This window comes from Cervus canadensis, chromosome 11, assembly GCF_019320065.1.
Source record: "Cervus canadensis isolate Bull #8, Minnesota chromosome 11, ASM1932006v1, whole genome shotgun sequence".
NCBI lineage: Eukaryota > Metazoa > Chordata > Mammalia > Artiodactyla > Cervidae > Cervus > Cervus canadensis.
In genome coordinates, this window is record NC_057396.1 from 77,220,678 (window position 1) to 77,237,952 (window position 17,275).

General features: G+C 45.2%; 1 protein-coding gene across 5 annotated transcripts; it reads right to left on the minus strand.

Annotated features, from left to right (window-relative positions):
- Positions 1 to 1,374: 1,374 nt before the first annotated feature.
- TCN1 (transcobalamin 1) lies at positions 1,375 to 16,795 on the minus strand. 5 transcript variants are annotated; one of them, XM_043482769.1, is made up of 10 exons: positions 15,758 to 15,889; positions 14,026 to 14,205; positions 12,907 to 13,047; positions 11,943 to 12,098; positions 10,547 to 10,728; positions 7,374 to 7,557; positions 5,255 to 5,387; positions 3,480 to 3,598; positions 3,133 to 3,173; positions 1,375 to 1,952 (listed from the first exon to the last, which is right to left on the minus strand). In XM_043482769.1, the coding sequence occupies exons 2-10, from the start codon at positions 14,159 to 14,161 to the stop codon at positions 1,818 to 1,820; spliced, it is 1,227 nt and encodes a 408-aa protein (XP_043338704.1). In that variant the 5' UTR covers positions 14,162 to 14,205; positions 15,758 to 15,889; the 3' UTR covers positions 1,375 to 1,817. The 5 variants fall into 5 exon arrangements, with proteins under 5 accessions (XP_043338704.1, XP_043338702.1, XP_043338701.1 ...); XM_043482767.1 differs by lacking the exon at positions 15,758 to 15,889 and adding an exon at positions 16,646 to 16,795 and having other exon boundaries at positions 1,376 to 1,923; XM_043482766.1 differs by lacking the exon at positions 15,758 to 15,889 and adding an exon at positions 16,646 to 16,795 and having other exon boundaries at positions 1,376 to 1,926.
- Between the last annotated feature and the right edge of the window lie 480 nt (positions 16,796 to 17,275).

Genomic DNA, 17,275 nt, shown 5'->3' on the forward strand with positions numbered 1-17,275 from the left:
ATAGAACAACAGACTAGTTCCAAATTGGAAAAGAAGTACGTGAAGGCTGTATATTGTCACCCTGCTTATTTTACTTATATGCAGAGTACATCATGCAAAAGGCCGGAGTGGGTGAAGCACAAGCTGGACTCAAGATTGCCAGGAGAAATATCAATAACCTCAGATATGTAGATGACACCACCCTTATGGCAGAAAGTGAAGAAGAACTAAAGAGCCTCTTGATGAAAGTGAAAAAGGAGAGTGAAAAAGTTGGCTTAAAACCCAACATTCAGAAAACTAAGATCATGGCATCTGGTCCCATCACTTCTTGGCAAATAGATGGGGAAACAATGGAAACAGTAAGAGACTTTATTTTGGGGGGCTCCAAGATCACTGCAGATGGTGGCTGCAGCCATGAAATTAAAAGACGCTTGCTCCTTGGAAGAAAAGTTATGACCAACCTAGACAGCATATTAAAAAGCAAAGACATTACTTTGCGAACAAAGGTTCATCTAAGCAAAGCTATGGTTTTTCCAGTGGTCACGTATGGGTGTAAGAGTTGGACTATAAAGAAAGCTGAGCACCAAAGAATTGATGCTTTTGAACTGTGGTGTTGGAGAAGACTCTTGAGAGTCCCTTGGGCTGCAAGGAGATCCAACCAGTCCATCCTAATGGAGATCAGTCCTGGGTGTTCATTGGAAGGACTGATGCTAAAGCTGAAGCTTCAATCCTTTGACCACATGATCCAAAGAGCTGACTCATTGGAAAAGACTCTGATGCTGGGAAAGATTGAAGGTGGGAGGAGAAGGGGATGACAGAGGATGAGATGGTTCGATGCCATCACTGACTCAATGGACATGTGTTTGAGTAAACTCCGGGAGTTGGTGATGGACAGGGAGGCCTGGTGTGCTGCGGTTCATGGGGTTGCAAAGAGTCAGACATGATTGAGCGACTGAACTGATCTGAACTTTACTGTTATTGACTGAATATTATTGAAAATAAGCTAGATGGAACTTCCCTGGTGATCCAGTGGTGAAGACTCTGTGCTTCCACTTCAGGGGGCACAGGTTCGATCCCTGGTCTGGGAACTAAGATCCCACAGGCTGCATGACACAGCCAAAAAAAAGAAAAGAAAATGAGTGAGAATTATTGAGAGAGAGTTAGGGATCTTGGAGAGACCTATTCCAGCTTTGTTATATTGAGATTAAGTCTCATTGGTTAATTTCAGGGGCAGTATTTTCTGTCATTTTGACATATATGTGTTTGTATTTTTTACTTGAGCTTTCTTATGGACAACATTGTACTGGTTTTTCCAGAATAGTCCCCGTTTTTAACCTGTTGTTTTTCTGAGTGTAATTATTAATAGTACTCACTTTCACTTTTAACAGAGTTGTGGTTGGATGATAAACTGTATGGTCCCACTATGATGGACAATAATTCCAGTTCTGAGATTTTGAACAGAAAGGACCGTGATGCTGGGAAAGATTGAGGGCACGAGGAGAAGGGGATGACAGAGGATGAGATGGTTGGATGGCATCACCGACTCAATGGACATGAGTTTGAGCAAGCTCCGGGAGAGAGTGATGGACAGGGAGGTCTGGCGTGCTGCAGTCCATGGGGTCGCAGAGTCAGACCCGACTGAGTCACTGAACAACAACAAGAATCGTAAGCCATTATTCTCCAATTTCACGTAGATTGTATAGTCTATAAATATATCTGACAGCTGGCACCCCATGCTCACAGCACCATGGAAGTCCCCTGCCTCTAACTGAGTTCTCAGGATGTGACGCAGACCCCAGAGGATGGAATCCATCGCTCTGCAGCTGAGAAGACCGCGTTCACACCGGTTCATGAAGACCAGGGCAGGGGTGGATCTGAGAGTTGACGATCAGTGCCCGAAGCAGTGGGCAGGAGGAGCGCTCAGCCCCTGACTGTAAAGCAGGGCTGCTGGTCGGGGGAGGAAAGAAGAGAATCTTGAAAACACAAGGAGAAATGAGAGAGATGTTGCTGAAACAAGTTCTCTAATTCGACCTGCAGGCCTCTTCCTTTTGGAGACTACTATCATGTGTTTTAAAGATTTTTTTTAATGTGGACCATTTGTGAGGTCTTTAGTAGACCTGTTAAAATGCTGCTACTGTTTTCCCCTTGTGGATGAGACACGGGCGGCCTTAGCTCCCCACCCAGAGACCGAGTCTGCGCCGCGGCCCTGGGAGGTGACGCCTCAGCCTCGGACCACCGGGGGAGTCCCTTGCAGGTGACTTTAAATGGGTTGCTTTGTGCTTCATCTGAAGCACGTTTGGCATCTTAAAGGCATCTCTGGTTCCTAACTGAATGTGCCCACAGCTCAGATACTCAGTATACAGTGTAACCCAGTTCAGGCTTAGACACGATTCAGCTTTTTTTTTTAGGTGAGTTCTGCTGAACTGAACGTTGGAGTCATTTCTTTTTTTGCATGTGGATTTGGTGATGTGACTATGAGAGTGATTTTCGTGGTGAAGTAAGAGAAAAATAAGAAATAAGATTTTCATGGTGAAATAAGAGAAGTGGGACCTAGGGAAGGCTGCTGGAGATGGGGATGAAGTGGTTCCTCAAACCTTGTGCTCTGACGTTTATGGACAGGCCTCACATTTTACTTTGCCTAGGGCAGTATTTTTCTCTCTACCCACTTGCTGCCTGTGTGAGGCCAATGTGTCTCCTCAGTTCCTCCCTCGCCCCGGGTCTCAGAGAGCTCAGTCTCCCCATGAGACGCCTCCTGATTTCACTGGTTGTTGCTGCGCCGTCTGACTCAGAACCTTCTCTCCACTTCCCCCAGTTGCCTCAGGTCACCCAGAAAGTTACCAGGGGAACCGTGAGCAGAACTCAACTTCTCAGACAGGTGGGTCTAATCTTTCTCACTTCGCTTCTTCCTGAGGTAGTCTTCCCTCTAATAGTAATTCCCTTTGATATTAAATGATTAGAATGTGCTCTTTTTGTGTAGCTGTTGGTCTTTTACTGGACACTCAAAGAGAGAAGTAGAGGTTGTTGATGTGCTGTGAGGATTGAGATATAAACAAAAAGGAATGTGTAAGATAAATTTCCACATAGAATTGTACCACAGAAGGCTCAGACCCAGCTGAGGGAGGTTTGAATTTATTAGTATTTGCTCCAACGAACCTCCAAATTGTCTCCATTTTGGACAACATAACTCCCAGCTCCTGAAAAGGAAGAAGGAGACGTGGATCCAATGATTTGATCACCAAATCATCAAATAATGGATCTGGCGCTCCCAGACCCTCGGAGAAGGAAACAGCAACCCCCTCCACCACGTGTTCTTGCCTGGGAAATCCCACGGACAGAGGAGCCTGGCAGACTACAGCCCACGGGGTCACGGAGAGGCAGACATGGCTGCGAGGCTGGGCACACACTCACACCCTTGGCATGTCCCCGCCGAAGCTCACACACACACACGTGAGTGCTTCGGGCGCCTCGCTCTGCAGGGCTGTTCTCGTCCTCCGCCTTACCTTGGCTCAGTGGCTGGCCATTGCTCAGAAGTTGCCAGTAGGTTCTGTCACTACTGCTGGCCCTTATGCCCTGGACAGAGGTGACGTAGGGGCCCCACGAGGTCTCCTCCACTGTGAAGCTGTGGGGAACAGTGAGTTGGTACACGGATTCAGGATGTTCAAAGGCAGCCCTCCCACGGGCACTTCTTTTGTGCACCTAAGAGTCACTGGAAGATATTACACAGACCTCCTGGCCTTCTTCCCAGATACCTTGATTCTGGAGATCTGGGCCAGAACCAGGAATCTGCGTGTTTTATCAACATTCTAGGTCATTCTGAGGCAGGCAGTCTACAACCCATGCACATTATAGAAACACTGCCCGTGGTTTCTGCCCCTCTCTCCTGCCATAGTAGACACTTTGACATCAACAGTTCCTAATCTTCTACCCAAGACAGTAACAGTTGAAGATGCTAAACAGTACAAGAAAGTGTTAACCAGTTGTCCTAGAGGTACTCGGGAAAAAGGAAAGGATAATTTAATAGCTCATATTTACTTATCAAGAAGTGACATAATTGGTATTTGTTTCATATTCTTTAGTCAGATTTTTCTACCTTCCTGGGAACACTTGAAAACAGGCTTTATATATATACACAGAGATACATATTTTCTTGTATATGATTTTCTCTGTTGCATCTTAGAGCATGTTATTAGACACAATAAATGCCAGTTAGGCTTAAGGAGCCATTTAAGCCATATTTTTCAGAGGCAAAGTCAATATCTTCAATTTAATATTTGACCTCTCTAGGCCAGGGAGCCTTAACTGAGGAGTCCCTGAATCTCCTGTAAGGTGGAGGCGGCCTGGAGAAGCTTCCCAGGGTCTGTGAAACCTCAGATTCAAGTGACAAGTCTTGCACTCAGATTTAGAGAACGAACTCGTGGCTACCAGGGGGAAAGGGTGGTGGAGGAGGGGGGCGGCATAGGCTGGGAGTTTGGGATTGAGACGCACACACTGCTGTGTGTGAAACAGGTAACCAGCAGGGCCCTGCTGGACGGCGGAGGGAACTCTGCCCTACAGTCTATAACAGCCTGAATGGGGAAAGAATCTGAAAAAAATAGACTCTTACGGGTATACTTTGCTGCATACCTGTAACTAACACATCATCGTTAATCAACCACACTCCAATACAAAATGAAAAATGACAAATGACACATTTTATGCATTTGTTCATTTTCTGGGATGAGAATCCCACTCATCGGACTTTCAAAGGGGTCAGTGATTAAAAAACAGTTAAGAACCACTATTCTAGACACAAAATGTCTGACTTAGATTCTGTTAATTGAAGGAGCTCTACTGACAGAAGAGCGATCCCTGGTACTTATTTATCTATCTATTAATATCTGCTATGGGCTGGAAGAGGAAAGGTTTCACCTCCCTTTTTTAAACCCCTGCTGTGCTGTGAGGATGAACAGCGAAGCTGCTGAGAAGTGTTTTAAATGCACATTGTACTCTGGTGCGATGTGTTCCTGCTGAGTCATGATCGCATTAAGTTCCTTAATCTTAGGTTATCTATCGGGCTTCCCTCATAGCTCAGGTGGTAAAGAACCCGCCTGCAACGCGGAAGATCCCCTGGAAAAGGGAGAGGCTACCCACTCCAGTATTCTTGGGCTTCCCTGGTGACCCAGCTGGTAAAGAATCGCCCGCAATGCGGGAGACCTGGGTTAGATCCCTGGAGAAGGAAAAGGCTCCCCACGCCAGGATTCTGGCCTGGAGAATTCCACGGACTGCACAGACGTACCGAAACAGAGTCTCATTTTTCTCCTGAGCGGCCTTCATGACGTCGAGGAAGACAGAACCCTTTCTCACGGTGACTTCGGTGTGACTTGTCTGGTTGATTCGCACAGAGTATTTGACTGAGATATTCAAGGTTGCTGTCGTTGGTGTCACAGCAGCACGCTTTTCAGGGGAGATGTTGAACTTGACTGGCAGACACAGAAAAGTAGAGGAGAATTATTATTCAGAAGAATGAAAACGATGTCAGAGTCTGCACACCTCTCCAACCCTGTGCAACAACTCTTTCCCGGTTAATGCGGAAGAGGGTTTATACCAGGAGCCCGGTCAGCAATCGGAGCTGGGGGCGGGGCGGGGGGGTGGGGGGTGGGGGGTGGGGCGGGTATCTCTCAAACAACTAGAGCACGAATTAAAACCAGATACTCACCGGCTTGTGAAGGCTTGTGTTTGCCTCAACTTCCAGCTGTTGCAGCAGATCAGTTGCCCCATTTCCCATTTCTCACAGAGGCTCCTGACTTTTCTTTTTTGTTTTGCATTGGTGCAGCATACAATAATGCCCGCCCCCCCCCCCCGCCCTTTTCTTTTCTTTTTTCGTGTGCTTTTTAATTTTTTTCCTTTTTGTGATTTTAAAAAATAAGTCATTTATTTATGTGTTTAGCTTTGGCCGTGCTGGGTCTTTGCTACTGTGTGGGCCTTGCTCTAGACGCGGTGAGCGGGGTCGCTGCCTCTAGTTGCGAGGTGAGAACGCCCTGGTTCTCCTTGCTGCGGCTTCTCCAGGGCACCCGGCCTCCAGGGGCCGCGGCTCCCAGGCTGGAGCACGCAGGCTCAGGAGCCGCGGTGCGCGGCCGAGGTGCGCCTCAGCATGTCGGGCCGTCCCGGGTCGGGACTGAACCCACGTCTCCCGCAGGGGCAGGTGGGTCCCGCGTGACTCAGCCGCCAGGGAAGCCCCTGGGCCTGTTCATTTTCTATCTGATTATTGACACACAGCATCATGTTAGTTTCACATGTAAAACACGATTCGACATTTATATACATGAGGAGGTGGTCGGCACTGGGACTCTAGTAACCTACCCGTCACCACGGCAAAGTCACTGCGATGCCATTGACTATATTCTCTATGCTGCACACTACACTGCCATGAAGTATTTATTTTATGACAGGAAGTTTGTGTCTCTTAGCATCCTTCCCAGATTTTTCCCAACCCCCTGCCCTTTTATTTATTAACATTTATAGAGAACATTACGTGTGGGCACTGTGTGCTAATCATCTTGTATGAATTATCTTCTTCAATCCTTACTAATGCCTGCTACATACTATTATCATTTGCATTTCTTATAGTAGAAAACTTTTAAGCTTAAGGTTTTGTCCAAGCTCCGTAAACCTATATGTGGCTGAACCAGAAATGACCAAGACAGAAGGAAAAGTCTCCTTTCTTTATACCTTGTTGCAAAATCAGTGGTTTGATTAATGGTTCAAGCTGTAATTTTCTTATAACACTGCCACATTCTTTCCCCATTAACGGCACCTCTCTGGGTGCGCACGCATCAAGCCTAATGAGAAGCCAGAGACGTTATACTTTTTAGGTTGGGAATGATGCTCAGAAAATCTCTCTGTATCCAGAAATCAGAAAGCACCCCTTGAGAGACTGACACCCTTTAGTCACTTCCCAGCTGGCTTCGTGGCAAAGAATCCGCCTGCCAATGCAGGAGGCCCGAGAGAGGCTGGTTTAATCCCTGGGCAGGGAAGATCCCCTGGAGCAGGAAACAGCAACTCACTCCAGCATTCTTGCCTGGGAAATCACATAAACAGAGGAGCCTGCTGGGCTACAGTCCAGGGGGGTCCCAAAGAGTGGGACACAACTCAGCAAGCATGCTTATCCTTCAGTCAACGCTACCTTGTTGTCAGTGTTTGAACCAAGGAGAGTGTCTACTACCTTGATAAGGACAAATCCTCTGGCAGTTATGGTCCCTGATGACATGGAGGACGGAGTTCTGTCTGGGATCTGTCTGGGAACTGTTATACTTTAGAGGTTTAACTGGTCCCTTTTGGCTCCCGAGGACGTCTCAGTCTTACACACTTTGGGTGTTACGCTGAAAGGCAGAACAGTCTGCTCATTAGTGCTATACCTGGATTGTGGCTGCAAGAAGTGTTGGTGACATCCAAATAGGTCTTTCCCATCAAGGCAGGTAAGATCTGGGCTGCAGCAATCGGCAGGGAAAATGCATTCTGAGAAATGTTGTAAAATACTGTGCGTAGAGTTTCTTGACAATTTGTTTTACTTTTGTAATAGTCCGATGAGACAAAGAGAGCCTAGTGTGTGTGAGAGAGAGAGAAGGAGAGAGAATGAGAATGAATGGGAGAGACTTCACATCGTGGGAAAGCTTGAATCTAATTTAGTAAATCTATTTTGGACATTGACTACATGGGAACCACCTTAGACCGCTAAGATACCTTTCAAGAAGCTCATGAGCTAGTTTGGGTGGGGAGGTGGGGATTGTTTAATCACTCAAACTTTCACAGTGTCAATGAAAACAGTCTTTCTCTACCGTATTTACTCTTTATTGCTGACACTGAAACCATATGAGATAGTGTTAACTATGAGATAGTGTTAACCGTATGAAATACTGTCAGATAGTGTTAACAGATTCTTGTAAAGGAGTCCCTAAGATAAAGGCCCTAAGACTGGTGTCTCCAACCCCCACCCCCACCCTGGGGACCGCACAGCAGGGGGTGAGCGGCAGGCAAATCAGGGAAGCTTCCCTTACCCCTCCCCATCGCCCACCTTACCTCCTGAACCTCTGACTGCATAACTGTCTGAAACGTCCCCCCACCCCCTTCCACGGAAAAATGGAATTGTCTTCCATGAAACTGGGCCCTGGTGCCAAAAAGGTTGAGGACCTCTGCCCTAAGAGAAGGGCTTCCCTGGTAGCTCAGCTGGTAAAGAATCTGCCTGCAATGCAGGAGACCCTGGCTCCATTCCTGGGTTGGGGCGATCCCCTGGGGAAGGGATAGGCAACCCACTCCAGTATTCTTGGGCTTCCCTTGTGGCTCAGCTGGTAAAGAATCTGCCTGCCATGCGGGAGACCTGGGTTTGATCCCTGGGTTGGGAAGATCCCCTGGAGAAGGGAATGGCAACCCACTCCAGTATTCTGGTCTGGAGAATTCCATGGACAGAGGAGCCTGGCGGGCTACAGCCCATGGGGTTGCAGAGTCAGACACGACTGAGCGACTAAGCACAGCGCAAGCCTAAGAGAAGCGCCTAGCGGCATGGTCCTTCTGAAGGGGAAGAGCTCCTAAACATTAGCGAGACAGAGGAAGGCTTGGCAGGGAAGGCAATACGGGACAGGGCTCGGCGCCATGGTGGCGTCTCAGGCGACATGCGGAGGTGAACAGCTGACTGAAGGGCGTAGGGACGGCCGGGGCCTGGCCTGTTTGTGGTGACAGTGTCTGAGTTTCAGGAAGCTCCCCAGAGGATTCCTCTTGGCTTCGGAGGACTGGTGTCGAGAGCACACGCAAAGCATCGCAGGAGGACAGCCTGGAGACAAGGGCTGGAGCCGGGTCGGCCGACCCTGAGTGTCATGGGGTGATTGCTGGACAGTGGGAAGTCTAAGAGGTTCTTGAACAGAAACCCTCCAGGCAGCAGATGTAAAGTGGACTCAAGGGGCAAAATTACAGGGTAGGAAAATTTAAGAGGGTATTAATTAATTTCCTGGGAAATCCCATGGACGGAGGAGCCTGGGGGCTACAGTCCATGGGGTCCAAAAAGAGTTGGACAGGATTCAATGACTAAACAACAACAAGAGTAAGACAAGGACTAAGATGGACTGAGCTTGAAGATATTGTTCTGGAGTTTCTCGAGGAAGGACAGTTCCCCTTTTTATCTTTTCTTGAAGACTCTTAAAGATAACCAAGTGGTCAATCAGGTTTTTTGTGTGTGTGTGTGTGTGTGAGTTATTAAAAACAACACAGAAAGAAAATTCACAAGGGACTTCTCTGGTGGTCCAGGGGTTAAAACTCCATGGGGTGGAGTGGTTGAAACTCCATGCTCTCAATGCATGGGGCACAGGTTTGATCCCTGGTCTGGGAATTAAGATCCCACATGCTTTGGGACATGACCAAAAAAATAAATAAAAATTAAAAAGGTCATCCTGAAAAAACTCATCACATTATATCTTCTTTTATAAACAATGTGGTGGGTAAGCAGCTCTTGATCCTGCCATGAATGAATACCACCTACAGGCTGATCAAGACCAAGCCTAGGCTCCACACCTGAAATTGTGTATTAACTGATTGGTGTGGGGTGTAAACATGAGCACTTCCTGAAAGCTCCTCTCCTCTAGGGAAATCAGATGTGCACCCAGAACAGGAAACCTCTGCTCTGTATTAATTTCTAGCAGAGCAAGTGTAAAGAGGAACAACAACATGGACAGTCTTTAAGACTGGACCCTGACTCACATCATCAGCCTCATCTTGTCGTTCTAGCAGAGCCCTGTACTGGCTGGGCTGCACGCTCTGATCTTCCTCAATTACCGAAGGTGCCTCTGCACTTTTTTCCTCGCTTCTGCTCTCCCTATGCAAGTCCTCTCATCCCGGGTCAGCCTGGCAGGCCCCAATTCATACCAAAGACTTGGTGAAATCCTTTTTTCCACCTATATGCTTTTCCTCATCTCTTCTTGTATGTACCCCTTAGAGTTGAGCTGATCAATGACTAAACTCAGGAATAAACTCTTGGTCTTCAAAGAACATATACAGGACAGTGTAAGCATTGAGTGTGAGTTTTGACACCAATTATTTTGGTCCTATCGCCTCTCCATCACCCTTTGGCTTTGTTCTATTAGGCAATTTACTGGTACTCTGTGATTCATGCTCTTATTCTAGGAAATGGAGGTAAAAATTCTTTCTCCATTGGGTGGTTGTGCATTAGTGACAATGTCAATAATTATCAGCTGCTGTTACTGCCACTACTACTTCTCATTTCCATAACAATAACCTAATTTGGGAGGTAAGATGAAGCACTGAACAATGGTATGTGGTGAAGCGGGAAATGACATGTTAAAGAAAAACAAAATAGATTGCAGTAGGCACTAGCATTTCTTAATGTGGTCAGGAGAAGCTGCATAGAGACATTGGATGTGGAGAGTGACAGAGAGGGGGTACATTTCAGGCAGGGGAGGGACATCACGTGATTGAAACAAAGTCAGGTGGATAGTAAGTCCTCAGGAGACCAAGAGGGAGGGAGGAAGGAGCTGCTTTCTGCCATGACCCGGTTCTCTGTCTCCTGTTTTGCCTTCTGACTTACCTGCATAGCTTCTCCCGTGCTAAATATGTTTCCGAAGAGACCCTGTTTTCCCTCAGACTGGATCTTCTTTGCCAGTGTTGCTGTATAATTATTGATTTTATCCTCTGTACTTGCTTCCATTTTCCTTTGTGTTTTATTCCTCTGCACGCAGGTTAGAGCAAGAACGGCCATCGCTCCAGTATCTGTCAGGAAGCAAAACGCTGGTGACCGAGTGACTAATCCTCCTGGGTTCACCCTGGGCTAAGCGGTTTCCTGGTATGTGGGACTTTCAGAACTAACAATAGGAGGACTCTGGGCAGAATGGGATGCTTGGTCATGCTAGTTAATGATGCAAGAGAAGAATTTCCAGATACAGTAGCCATCCTCTCGCCCTGACCTCTCAAGTATGTCAAGATTCCTTCCTTATGTGGATAACCACGAGCCTTGCACTCAGGGACTCACATCTTGGTAATAGAAACACTTATCAATTTGTTGGTGCAAACATACAAACAGTCTGCCTTTACAATGTGGTTGTTCTCATCTTTTTCATCTTTCAGCCACGTTGGCAAAGAAATTGAGAAAACCGAGGATGACATACCAAACAAAAATGTCTCTAAATTTCCAAGTTTTTCATTAGACTGATTTGAAAATAGCACTTAGGAGAACTGTTTATTCAGTAAACACTCTTAATGGGGAGGATATGGCAAGAGATTAGAAGAATGGGATAAGATCTGTTTTTCTGGCTCATTTCTTGGTTCCTTCTGTTTTCTTTAGGCCTGGTGCCGTCCCTCTCATAGGAAGAGAAATGTAAGAAATTCACATTCTCCTTGTTACTCTGAGACACTGAATGGTGGCTTTCTTAGAGCTTCTTGGGGAAAAATGAGTTTGTGGATCTGTCTAAAGGGGACTTCTTTTTGGATGTGTAAGCTGTCCTTTTCCGTGGTGGATACACACTTTATTGATCAAAATATTGCATCTTACCAGTGGAGAGATTGTATTGTTCAAGTAAGCCCATGCATCCAAATGATCCCAATGGGTTAGAGAATGATGCAGGGTTGAGATAAGTGAATTCCACCACACCCCCTTTGTCTAATATTTATGCTTCCTAAGATGCCTTATTGATCCTCATGATCTAGCCTCATTTTACCAGTGGGAAAATTAAAGTTGAGAGCTAACATCCATTGGCTACTCAGAGAAAAGGGGGAGAAGGAACTGGGTCCTTGCTCTGTACTGCACACCTAGAAAGAGGCTTAAAAACCATCCCATATCCGCTCTCCTAAAAAAAAATTCTCTTCTGAGAAGACTAGGGTAGTGAGGAAAGAAAAACTTCAAGTACTTATTGGTAGAAAAATATAAAAGACAAAGCCTCCTGGTGCCCATGTCCTTGAAACCAAGGGAATTGGGTTTAATGACTTACCTACTGAGAACTGGTCCTCAAAATAATAGTTCTTATTTTCAGGAGTGAAGTAATAAGTAACACTGGTGATTGAATAGCTCCCATTGAACAGACACAAGGCCAACAGGGCCAGACTGAGCTGGTAATAGTTAGTCAGTGGGTTGCCATCGTGTGTTTCTGTCAGGGAGCAAAGGAATACCTTATTCACACAGGTGGTACTGGAATAGTACATTTTAAGCTTATTTCTACATACTCTATCTCCATTTCTTTACATTTAAAGAGAGATGAATGAGAGAGGGGAGAGATTGCTCAGAGAAACAGCGAACTTGAGACATTTAAAGGCTTTTAAGGTCCACCAAGGGCCCCCCTGGCGGTTCAGACAGTGCAGAATCTGCCTGCAATGCAAGAGACCCAGGTTCGATCCCTGGGTCGGGAAGATCCCCTGGAGAAGGGAACAGTTACCCACTCCAGTATTCTTGCCTGGAGAATCCCATGGACGAGGAGCCTGGCGGGCTACAGTCCATGGGGTCTCAGAGTCAGACATGCCTGAACAACTAACACTTTCACTTTCCAGGGCCACCAAATTCAACTCAACTCCTTTTATTTTATGCCTGAGGCAATTCAGCATGAAAGAGATAAAAATACTGTTCTCCCAGCAATCCCAATCCTGGGCATGTATCCTGAGAAAACGCTAATTCACATGTGTTTGCATGTGGGTGTGTGTATTTATCATCCAGTGTAAGGTAAGCTTGACGTAGGGTCAATGCTTAACTGAAGATATTGGAAAAGAAAACTCAAGGCACATCTGAAAGAAAGAAGGGAAAGTGGTCTTCAAAGGAACAGGGGGAGGTACAAAGGGAAGATCTTCTACACGTGGGATGAGTGGAGTGAAGAAGAGAAGGAACGAGTAGGTAGAAACTTCATACAGTTCTGAATCAGTGGAGGAGACAAAGACATCCAGGGTCTCTGAGCATGTGATTCTCACCCATATTCTGAATTTCTGCTTGGAATTTGTCTCCAAGTTTGCTAACCAGATGATCACCATGTATAAACTCTTCATCCGGATTTTCACATGCTCCCAAAGCCAGAATACCCAAGGCAAGCTGTCCTGAGGTTAACTCCATCTCTGAAAAGAAAAGTATTCAAGTTAAACAAGGCACATGCTTATGATTTTTTTGGCCTCCTGTCTTCCTTGTGATTTATATTGCTGTCACTTTTTTTGTCCTGTTCTACTCTTTGTTAATGTTTTATTGTCCTCTTCTTTATCCCCCCCAAACAGAGCCTTTTCTAGCAGTACTGTATAAATGCAACCTAGATCTTAGTCTTTCCCATGAAATTGCGGGCTGTTTTTGGAATCAAGAAATCCTTGAACGAAGAATAGAAATAGATAAATAATAAAGCCTTGGGATCTTCCTCCTTGAGGGTGCCTTCTCGCCAGGATAGGAATAATCGACTTGTATTTAAAATATCCAAATTCTCAGGCTCCTCCTATCCTCAAAATAATATTGTTGGGTAGGTAGCGGTGGCTGTATTTTCCCCTTACACTCGTTAGAAAGCTCAGTGTTGAAATGAAAGTTTCAATATGGAATCTGGTCTCAATTCCAGTCCATATCTCCACAGCCCTATGGTCACCTCTCTGCTGTCAGCTTTCTTGGTTGTGGCCCATGCTCTTGTCTGGTCGTGAACTCAACTTAATGATGTAAATCTCAATGGATGAGAGTGTATGATTTCTTTTGCTTTTCCTATTTTCAGGGCCCAAAGAAGGAAAGCTTCACTCTACAGTAAGCGGCAGGGGGTTGAGGATTTGAGGTACCTTTTTGTCACCTCAATTTAAAAAAAATCTTATGTATACTTTATTTAAAAAAAAAACCCCACTACATACTTGGACTAGATTTTAAAAAAAAAATTTAGGTAACATTTATAACATTATATAAGTTTCACGTGTACAATATTTTATTTCTACTCCTGTTCATCTCAAGTTTTCTACAGCTAAGATGGATGTACCAGGGATGACTTGGACACACAATTTTTAGGACTCACTGGAGATGATCTTTATAGATGGGTACTTCTTTCTCTAAATATTCCAGGGAATATAGGCACTCACCTTTGCTATTTATGTCTTCTTTGATTTGTTGACTCAGCTGTTGTTCTAGGCTTTGATTCTTAATCCCAACAAGTCTGAGGGTCAACAGGACGTTGGCATTTTGGATCCCTTTGGTGTAGTTTGCCTTTAACATCATGTTTATCAGAGGTTCTAGACACCTGAAGTCTGTTTTATTTACCTCTGTGGAAGGGAGAGAGGAAATAAGAGGCACACACATAGAATATTAGGGCTAAGAACAGGAATGATATTAAAATATTTAGTAACAGATATGGCATAGACACAGACCCACTTGGTGGCCACTGGCAATGTTGCTGGAATGATGCAAGGGAGGTCTGGCGCCCCACTCTGCCATGTATTGTTTTTTTGCCAACCAGCATGGAAGTGTTAAATATTTAAACAACTGGTTCAGCCTTACCATTGTGTCCTGCCTGGTAGCTCGTGTGTGTGTGTGTGTGTGTGTGTGTGTGTATGTTAGCCGCTAAGGCCCAGAGGGAGTCCTTAAGGGGCCTTGGTAATTGGAGCTCTAACTGAGACTGCAATGCACATCTTCCAAGTCCCCGCCTGTAACCCAGTCTGCTTTCTGGATTCAGTCATTTTCTCCTCCATCTTCTTCTTATTCACCTGGGTTAATGCTGACAAGAAGGAGAGAGAAGAGAAGGCAGAAGTTCTACATGTCATTAGTGATTGACTGCAGTGACTCAGAGCTGCATTGTCTGATTGCCCAACTGGCCAGGCATCAAGATCAAGGCATTACTCAGCAGGGAGGACCATTTGAAAACCTTCCAGTTTTAGCCTACAATGTGTCCAATTCCCAGGGGCAAGGATGGAGCGAGTCCTCCTATACTGTGGAATTAAAAAGAGAATCCAGAGCTCCCAATAAACCTGGAGGAGAAGAAGAGTTAACCATCACTGAAAATATTTCTCAGCATACCTTGACCATCACCTAAGAAAATCCTTCCCATCTCCAGATTATCTCATGGGCTTGGGGAATAGTGAAAAGAATGTGAACCTTGGGCTCAGGAAGATCTTTGCTGGGGTCTTTATTCTTTAACTTATAACTGGGGGTAAGTTATGCAACTTTCCTGACTTCAAGAAGTCAAGAAATAGCCAAAGATAATGGACAAGAAACCACCAAATAAGCCATAAGATACTGTATGTATTATTACTTCTAGCTCAACTCTAGTTTCTGTCACTATCCTTAGTGAGTCCAGGAAATGTTATTTTTCTTGCCCATCTGCCTTTAATAGAGAGAGTCAGGAAGATCTGAACAGAGTGATTGAGAAAGGTCATGGTTTGTCAGCAGGCATAACTGGACAATTGTGAGTCACCTCTGAGATTCAGTTCAGCAGATTTTTTGGGCACTGAAATAGACTTCTTTAGTTCCTGGTAAAGGAACAACTGAGGTCAACTTCCTTACCCACTAAAAGCAAAGTTAATTATTTTCTACTGTGAATGAAGCTTCCAAAGCTCGATGGAGAACCCCTGTTCTTATGCCACAACTGAGGAAATAACAGGCCAGGAGAAAGAATTAAGAGCTGGCAGATTCTGAGCTTTCATCTTCCCGCTGTGGGATGGATTTCTTCTTGTAGGCTAGAGACACCAGGGAGATGTAGCCACAGCTGGTACCACATAGTAGCATCACCTTTGGCCTGGTTTGAAGCTCAATTCCATGGTAAAGAATTCCAATAGAGAAATCATACCTGTGGAGCTATATAATACTTTAACAAATCACCTGCTTCAACAACCTTCTCTGGTTATTCTTCATTTCTGGATGAAGTTAAAATGATCCATGGGACTTCCCTGTCAGTCCAGTGGTTCAAATTCTGTGCTTCCAAAGCAGGGGGCCCAGGCTCGATTCCTGGCCAGGGAACTAGATCCCACATGCCACAGCTAAGACCCAGCACAGCCAAATAAACAAATAAATAAACATTAAAAAGACATTGGTACATTCAGTTACTAAGGGGTCACACTAAACCTGAGACCAGCTTTTCTTTCTCTCAGTATTTTTTTAATAGAATCACATACTCTCTGGAGCCTATACCCAAAGGAGAGATGATGGGTTTTTACCCATGTCCTCTGGGGAAGAGTTGAAAAGAGGAAGATGTACCGCTTAGAATATCTAAACTCAGTAAGGACAAGAGAGTAATCTTCATTATTTGAAAGACATTATTAACATTACTTTTTTCTGTGTAGTTACAAGGAGTTAACCCAAAACCTCTGGGTTGAACTTCTTAAAAATAGATTGTATCTCAAGGTCACAAGATATCTTTCCATGATCTGAAAACTTTTTGAGATCATGAGTTTTCTGTTCTTAAAAAGGAACGAGCAAAGACAGCTCCTTGACAGGGCTGTTGTGGGAGAAAGGATCTTAGTCTAGGAAGAAGAGTGAAACACGTAAATCCTGAACCTCTGAGCCCACTTAGAACAACACGCATCGTAGACCTGTCCCCACCACCCCCTGCCACCCTTCAGTCACGCAGAGTCCAGCGATGCCCAGCACTGGAGTGGGGCCTTTCCTCAGGTAACGACACAGTAGCCTCCAGGAGACTGGCGTGCTGTTTTTAGCTCATAGCTCAAAATGCTCAAAGTTTAGCGCAATTTTAGCTCAAAGCATACTCACTACAGATCTGGCATAGTTGACTTGGAATAAGAGAAAAGAATAGCAGCCCCATTAGGGGGAGCTGGCGTGGTGGTCTCATCTCTCCAGCTCACTCAGGAGTGGTGAGGCTGGGCTGGCTCTTTATGGGTGATGGACAGAGGGTGCTGGGTGCTCCTCCTTCCGTTTGTCTCAGTCTCTTTCACTCAAGCAAATATTGAGTAATGTCAGGAGGTGTGGTCAAGTGCACTTGCCCAAGTAACGTAATAAACCAGGAAGATTTGAAAGGTATGGCTAGGGAGAATGAGGAAATAATATTTCTTTATTTCCCATCTTAAACCATTAGGGTTCAAATTCCCTTCAGTCCAATGAGAATAAATTATGTGAATGAATGTTTTCAGTAATGTTTCCTCCTTCCCATTTCACTCTGGATGTATAAGCAAATTATGTCTCCTGAGAGATTAAATGTGATGGGGGCAGGGCTTACGACATATACAAATGGAAACAGAAGTTGTAATTCTGAAGTTGGAGCAGACAGGATGGGGGAGCTTGGCATATGGGAAGATCTTTGGCATAGTTGTGTTTTTTTTTTTTTTATTTAAAAACATTTTAGGCACAGTGGTTTTTGACCTAAGATTTTTTTCCCTAAGAATT

What these genes read in the sequence shown, in the direction of transcription:
- TCN1 (XM_043482764.1), bottom strand. Translation starts at nt 16,724, where the DNA reads ATGAGACCACCACGCCAGCTCCCCCTAATGGGGCTGCTATTCTTTTCT. An exon ending in TTCTTGCAGCCACAATCCAG is followed by an intron (nt 5,388 to 7,373) that starts GTATAGCACTAA and finishes CACCAACGACAG; the next exon opens with CAACCTTGAATATCTCAGTC. An exon ending in TGGCCAGCCACTGAGCCAAG is followed by an intron (nt 3,174 to 3,479) that starts GTAAGGCGGAGG and finishes CTTCCTTTTCAG; the next exon opens with GAGCTGGGAGTTATGTTGTC.